The 8,304-nt window shown below is 39.7% G+C and overlaps 1 protein-coding gene across 1 annotated transcript; it reads right to left on the reverse strand.

The window, feature by feature from the left end:
* Positions 1 to 6,561: 6,561 nt before the first annotated feature.
* On the reverse strand, positions 6,562 to 6,855 carry LOC133756647 (large ribosomal subunit protein eL43-like). The gene has a single exon (XM_062187256.1). It carries the CDS (start codon positions 6,853 to 6,855, stop codon positions 6,562 to 6,564), a length of 294 nt encoding a protein of 97 aa, XP_062043240.1.
* Between the last annotated feature and the right edge of the window lie 1,449 nt (positions 6,856 to 8,304).

Below are 8,304 nucleotides of genomic sequence, written 5' to 3' on the forward strand. Positions count from 1 at the left end.
CCATCACTGGAAAACAACAACAACAAGTATCTCCACAAATGCCTAAAAATAAATGCACCAATTCAAGAAAAAAGAATTAGGAAGAAAACATGATGCCTTTAAAGGAACACAACATTTTAATATTAGAATGTAAAAATAAAAAGATTGAAGAAATGCTGGAAAAGAAATTTAAAAATTTATCAAAGGATTACTTAGAAATAATCAGAAGCAAATAAATGAACTAAAGAAATCCATATATGACATGAATGAACATTTTTCCCATGAATTTGAGATTTTAAAGAGAAATCAAAATGAAATATTGGAAAGGAAGAATTCAATACATCAAATAAAAAATGCAATGGAAATCCTTAACAACAGACTCAGTGAGGCAGAAGAAAGAATATCCAAGTTAGAAGACAAATCTTTGAAAAGTTTACAGTCAGATCAAAAACAAGAAGAAATTGGCTGGCGCCGTGGCTTAACAGGCTAATCCTCCGCCTTGCGGCGCTGGCACACCGGGTTCTAGTCCCGGTCGGGGCACCGATCCTGTCCCGGTTGCCCCTCTTCCAGGCCAGCTCTCTGCTGTGGCCAGGGAGTGCAGTGGAGGATGGCCCAAGTGTTTGGGCTCTGCACCCCATGGGAGACCAGGATAAGCACCTGGCTCCTGCCATCGGAACAGCGTGGTGCGCCGGCCGCAGTGCGCTACTGCGGTGGCCATTAGAGGGTGAACCAATGGCAAAGGAAGACCTTTCTCTCTGTCTCTCTCTCTCTCTCTCACTGTCCACTCTGCCTGTCAAAAATAAAAAATAAAAAAAAAAAAAAAAAAACAAGAAGAAATTGGCCGGCGCCATGGCTTAACAGGCTAATCCTCCGCCTTGCGGCGCTGGCACACCAGGTTCTAGTCCTGGTTGGGGCGCCGGATTCTATCCCGGTTGCCCCTCTTCCTGGCCAGCTCTCTGCTGTGGCCCGGGAAGGCAGTGGAGGATGACCCAAGTGCTTGGGCCCTGCACCCCCATGGGAGACCAGGAGAAGCACCTGGCTCCTGGCTTCGGATCATCGCGATGCGCCGGCCGCAGCGGCCATTGGAGGGTGAACCAACGGCAAAAAGGAAGACCTTTCTCTCTGTCTCTCTCTCTCTCACTATCCACTCTGCCTGTCAAAAATAAAATAAAATAAAATAAATTAAAAAAAAAAAAACAAGAAGAAATTAAAAAACTAAAAACACTGTTGGAGATCTATAGGATAGTATCTGACAACTCAATATACAAGTCTAAGGAGTTCCTGAAGGCATGGAAAGAGAGAATGGATTAGAAAGCCTTTTTGGTGAAATTATTACAGAAAACTCCCCTAATTTGGAGAAAGAAAGGGACATCCAAGTACAGGAAGAACATATAACTCATAATAGACATGACCAGAAAAGATCCTTCACCACGACACATTATAGTCAAATTCTCAACAATAAAAAATAGAGAAAAGATTCTAAAATGTGCATTAGAGAAACACCAGATTCCTTTCAGAGGATCTCCAATTAGACTCACAGCAGACTTCTCATCAGAAATCCAGAAACTCATCAGAAACCCAGAAACTCATCAGACTAGGAGAGAATGGCAAGATATATTCCAAGTTTTAAGAGAAAAAACTGTCATCCCAGAATACTGTACACTGCAAAGTTCTCATTTATGAATGGAGGTGAAATAAAGATCTTCCATAACAAACAGAAATTGAAAGAATTTGTCACCACCCATTCAGCCTTACAAAAGATGCTTACGAATGTGATATGCACAGAAATGCAGAAACATGGTCATCATTATGAAAGAAGATGAAAGCAGAAAGTCTCCCAGTAAAAGTACAAAGGAGAGGCCAGCGCAGTGGTACAGCAGGTTAACGCCCTGGCCTGGGGTTCCAGCATCCCATATGGGTGCCAGTTTGAGACCTGGCTGCTCCACTTCCAATCCAGCTCTCTGCTGTGGCCTGGGAAAGCAGTGGAGGATGGCCCATATGGGAGACCCGGAGGAGGCTCCTGGCTACTGGCTTCAGATTGGCGCAGCTCCAGCCATTGCTGCCAATCGGGGAGTGAGCCATTGGATGGAAGACCTCTCTCTCTCTCTCTCTCTCTCCCCCACTCCTCTCTCTGTATAACTCTGACTTTCAAATATAAACAAATCCTTAAAAAAATACAAAGGAAATCCACAGTAAACAATAGGAATATTTATGTAAAAACGGCAGGGCCAAGTCGTTACTTATCAATAGTCACCTTGAATGTAAATGGCCTCAACTCTCCACTTAGAAGATAACAAACTGGCTGAATAGATTAAAAAGCAAGATCCATCCATTTGTTGCCTACAAGAAACACATCTCACCAACAAAGATGTATGCAGTCTGAAAGTGAAAGTTCGAAAAAGATAGTCCATGCTAGCAGAAACCAAAACAGAGCTAGTGTAGCCATCCTAAAATCAGACAAAATAGACTTTAACACAAAAATGGTTAAAAGAGACAAAAAGGGTACTATGCAATGATTAAGGGATCAATTCAACAAGAAGATGTGACCATAATAAATACACCTAATTACAGGGCACCTGCCTATTTAAAAGAAATGTTAATGATCTAAAAGGAGACATAGACTCCCATACATTAGTAATGGGGGACTTCAATATCCCACTTTCAGCAATGGACAGATCAACCAGACAGAAAATCAGCAAGGAAACAACTGTTAATCGACACTATAGACCAAATGGACCTAACAGATATTTACAGAACTTTTCATGCTACAATTGCAGAATACACATTCTTATCACCATATCATGGAACTTTCTCTAGGACTGACCACATGCTAGGCCATAAAGCAAGTCTTAGCAGATTCAAAAAAATCAAAATCATGCAATCTATCTTCTCTGACCACAATGGATTGTAGCTGGAATTCAACAACTCAAGAATCTCTAGAACATATACAAACACATGCAGACTGAACAATGCGCTCCTAAATGAACAGTGGGTCATAGAAGAAATCAAAAGAGAAATCAAAAAACTGTTGAGGAACAGTTTTTTTTTTCCATACTATTGGTTGAACTCTTAGTATAGAGTCAATCTTCTGTGTATAATGTTAATTGAAAATAAATTTTAGTAAAAAATAAGAATGGGAATAGGAGAGGGAGGAGGAAGAAGGGTGGGAGGGTGGATACGGTGGTAAGAATATCTGTGTTCCTAAAATTGTATCTATCAAATACATGAAGTTTGTAGACCTTAAATAAAAGATTTCTGGGGGAAAAAATAAAACACACACACACACACACAAAAAAAAAAAAAGAAAAAGAAAAAAATCAGTAGCAGTATCCATCCTGAAACCAGATATAATAACTCTCTTTTTGTCCTAAAATTATGTGAGACAGGGGATTCTATCATTTTAACATTTCAGAGAACAGATTGATAAAAACAGTGTGTGCAATGGGTTGGGGAAGCATTTGGCATAGTAGCTGAGATGCCTGTCTCCCATATCAGAGAGCCTGGGTAAAGTGCCTAGCTCCGGTGGCTCCTGACTCCAGTTTCCTATTGAAGTAGACCCTGGGAGGAAGCAGAAATGGCTCAGGTGATTGTGATCTTGCCCACCCACATAGGAGACTTGGATTGAGTTCCCAGCTCCTGACTTTGACCTGACCCAGGTTTGGCTTTTTTGGATATTTGAAGAGTATGTCAATGGATGAGAGCCCTTTGTCTCTGTCTCTCTGCCTCTCAACTTAAAAGAAAAATCATAACTTATATACACAACAATACTGAATCAGGTACTATTATAGCATTATCAATGTTATATATTGCTATTTGCATCTCTACTAATTTCATAGGAATATACTATTTCATTTTATTCTGTATTTCTTAAATAACTAACAGTGATAATTTTTAAAATGTGTTGTCATTTTGGTTCTGTTAATATACTTTGCCTTTCTTTATTATTATTAATGTTGTCTTAGGCCATCTGAATTAGTTTTCTACAAGGCTTTTTTAAAATTTTTATTTTCCATACATGTTACAGATATTTTTATTCTATTGCTTGACTTTTATGTCTGTATGATCTATTTTTGCACCTTGGAAAATTTCTCTAAATCAAACTTGTGGAAGAGAGAGCTACTAAAGCAAATATGTTCTGTCTAAATTTTTATTTAGCTTACTTAGTGGAAATTGTAGCTTTCAGTTTACATAACAGTAAGCATGGTATCTCTTTTTTAAATATTCTGAGTGTCATTTCTAATGAAAACAAATACTGCTGTTGTATACGTTCATGATATTCTTAAGTATTTCCTATTCTGCCTGCACTTACCATAAGGAATTTATCAGAGGCATTAATGGAATTCTCAAGGGAAGACAGTTTAAATGATCAAAAGGCTATTAACACCATTTTTATTAAGTCCTTAAAATTACAGCAACAGGATTATAAAACTTCTTCTAAAAGCCAAACACGATGAGTGCCTTCAGACTGAGGGGAACTTAATCGAATCCTCATAGCTCATTTTATCTAAGCTACTAGCACAGCAACAAGTTCTCCCAAAATACAATCTTGTCTAACATGTATGCGCCACACTACTCAAAAAAGAGCAGCAAAACTATCCCACAGAGGTTACTATCATCTTTGTGGAAGTGGATGAAATGCTTTCAACAAATGCTTATAGCCTTCTTTAGATAAGCAGCAGCTATAATATTTGGTTATGTGCAGTATGTGTTATGACAAAGCAGATATAAATTTCATGATAATACTAATATGACACTGCAAACTGTTTAAAAGAGCCATCATTTATCTCCTTTACTATTCGATGTGAACAATGCACTATTTTTTTCCGTTACAGAAGAACAGGATCCTGCTCCACAGGATTTTATTTTCTTAGTAGTGAAGTGATTGTGCTTTAAAGGGAAAATTATAAGTACACTGAGTTGGTTTTTTGGTCTTTATCATCTGCTGGGATGTAAATCTCTGAGGTCAACGACTTCACAAAGTTCTCAGCATTGTGTCTGTAGTACAACACAGTGCTTGAACCCTGACAGGCAGCAATAAATATTTATTTCAATAAATAAATGAACAAAGGAATAAAACCAGCTCCTTCTTGCTTTTGTTGAAAAAAATGGTGCCTGTTAGACTAGATTATCATTCAACGTTATTTTGGCTTTGATATTAATATGTGATTGATATTATAATAAAATTGAATAATTTAAATTCTATTGAATTCTTCTCATATGAGAGGTACTATATTAAACACTTCATCCTCATTATCTTAATCTTTACAACCAATTTGAGACAGATGCTATCATCCCATTTTTTAAAAATGACAAAACTAAAGAAATTGCCCAACTATGCAAAAAGGCAGGGACTTTCCTTAGCAGCCTCCCTTGCTCCTGCCCCCTTTTTGCTACTTCAGTGACTTGTCCAAGGCCACATTGCAATTTAACAAAACAGCCAGGATTAGAATTGTTTTCCAGAGGAAAGGTGAAAACAGTTTCCTTAATGTCAGAGAGACTTTGATGTGCTTCAGAATCATTTGCAGACTTTTTTTTCCATTTGAGAGGTAGAGAGGGAGAGAGAGAGAGCTTATCTGCTAGTTCACTCCCCAGATGGCAACAAAGACTGGGATTTGGCCAGGAATGAAGCTAGGAGCCTGGAACACAATTCATGTATCCCATGTTAAGTGGCAGGAGGCCAACTACTTGAACCATCACTACTGCCTCCCAAGGTCTGCACTGCCACAAACTCAATAGAATCAAACCCAGGCATTCCAACATAGGATGGGAGCATCTTGACCACTGTGCTGAATGCCTGCTCTCCTCTACAGATACTTTCAGAAAATATAGATCCCTATCTGAGTACCTGGGTCAGAGTCCCTGCTGTACTTCCAATTCCAGCTCCCTATTAGTGTGCACTCTAGAAGGCAATAGGTAATAGCTCAAGAACTTGAGTTCCTGCCATGCACATAGGAGACCTGGATTGAGTTTCAGGCTCCTGGCTTCAAACTTGCTCAGCTCCAGCTGTTGGGAACATATGAGGAGTGAACCAGTAAATGAAATCTCTCTGTGTGTCTGTCATTCTCTCTCTCTCTCTCTCTATCTCTCAACTTCTCTTTCAAAAAAAAAAAAAAAAAAAACACAGGTTTGTAATTTGCTCCCACCCCAATATTCAGATTCATTATACTGCTAGTGGATTCCAATCATCTGTGTTTAAACTAAGTTCTCCTGGCAGGCATTTGGTCTAATGGCTAAGACACCCACAACACATATTGGAATGCCCAGATTTGAGCCCCAGCTCTGCTCCCAACTCTAGCTTGCTGGAATAACTGGATTCCTGCTATCCATATGGGAAACTTGGATTGAGTCACCAGCTGTGGCAGAGTCCAGCCCTAGTCATTACAGATATTCAGGGAACCAGTAGATGGGAACCCTGTCTCTTTCTCTCCTTCTCTCTCTCTCTCTCTCTCTCTCTCTCTCTCTCTCTCTCTCTCTTCCCCCACCTCTCAAATACATAAAATTTAAAAAATAAGTTCACCAATTAAATATATTCTGCTGATTTTTGTTTGTTGTTACATAGTTAACCCATAAATAAAGTATAGGCTAATGATGTCTCAAATGATGGTCTCTCAATTCCTTCAGTCTTCTGATTGCAGACTTCATTTTTATGGTGGAAGTAGTGTTATATATGCAGGCCCCACCAGTTACTGTTTTCATGTAGGAACCACAGTGCCAGATCCCCATAACTTGTCTTGTCATCTTGGTTTTGCCACAGAAGGAGTAAGTATACTTGGCATGTTGGCTTATTTCAATTATCTTCACCATTTTCCAGAGGGAGGTGCCATGGCTGGTCCTCTGTTTACCAATGATTCCAACCTTCTTGGTGCATTTAGCCATATCACCACCACCTAGGTCTGAGTCCAGAGAGTCTGCCACTTTTTGCATCCACAATTACAGAGCAACTAGTCCATAAACATTGGAAAGAATTCCAATGACAAGTGAATAATGTTTAGACTAAGATTTTTAAATGTATTTATTTATTTTCTTTTTATTTGAAAGGTGGGGGTTGGGGGAAAGATTTCATTGCCTGCTTTACTCCCTAAATGCTTGCAACAGACAGTGCAGGGCCAGGCCAAAGTCAGGAACCCAAAACTCCATGCAGGTCACCTGTGTGAGTGGCAGGGACCCTAGTACTTATACTATCACCTGCTGCCTCCAAGGATGCAAAAAACAGCAAGCTGGATTGGAAGTGGAGTAGCTGGAACTTAACCAGGCATTCCAGTATGGCATGCAGGCATCCTAAGCAGCAATTTCAGCCACTGCATCAAATGTCTGCCCCTGGACTAAGATTTTAATGGTTATGGTGTTTTTCATTGTGCAGCAGGGACTGCTGTTTCATGATCATGATCTGTGCCTATTGATAGAAAGCTTTAATACATAAGTAAAATTGTAGACTTGAAGGCTTCAGTTTTTGTCACAGTTTGGCTATTAGAGGGTATCAATGTTGACAATATGTTCTTGTACCTCGAAAACATAAAAGAACAAATTTAGGAACTAAATACTACACCAAAATAACACCTGCTATGGCAGTATTTTCCTCTTAAATTTATGACTATTAACTTTCTGAATGGCTTTACTATCAATCTTGAAGCTTTGAAAATTAGCATGGTAACCAACAACTACCTTCACATAGGTCAATTACACTCCTGAAAATTTCAGTAAATATCAAGGTTAGGAAAGCAGAAAAGCAGGTGTAAGAACAAATGGTTTCTGTCCACTGACATTGGTTTCCTAAATGCTAGCCCTCAAAATCATGTATTATTTGGGTAAACATGTAGTCTTTTAAAGCAAGTTGCCCTGTGATTTGATTTTGTGTTTGTGAACTTGAAAGAAATACCTTCCTAGCCAACAAACCTAATTCACCATGTGGGAAATAATTAAGAGACTGGAGCAAAATTCAATCAAAGCCCATGTGTATCTATAAATATGAGAAAGAAGCAGAAGGAGAGGAAGAGGAAGAGAGGATAAGGAGAAGAAAAAGAAGAATTATTCAATTGGGCCAGCGCTGTGGCTCACTTGGTTAATCCTCCGCCTGCGGCACTGGCATCCCATATGGGTGCCGGGTTCTAGTCCCAGTTGTTCCTCTTCCAGTCCAGCTCTCTGGTGTGCCCAGGAGGGCAGTGGAGGATGGCCCAAGTGCTTGGGCCCCTGCACCCACATGGGAAACCAGGAAGAAGCACCTGGCTCCTGGCTTCGGATCGGTGCAGCGCTGGCTGTTGTGGCCATTTGGGGAGTGAACCAACAGAAGGAAGACCTTTCTCTCTGTCTCTCTCTCACTGTCTACAA

The sequence above is a fragment of the Lepus europaeus genome, chromosome 3, assembly GCF_033115175.1.
Source record: "Lepus europaeus isolate LE1 chromosome 3, mLepTim1.pri, whole genome shotgun sequence".
NCBI lineage: Eukaryota > Metazoa > Chordata > Mammalia > Lagomorpha > Leporidae > Lepus > Lepus europaeus.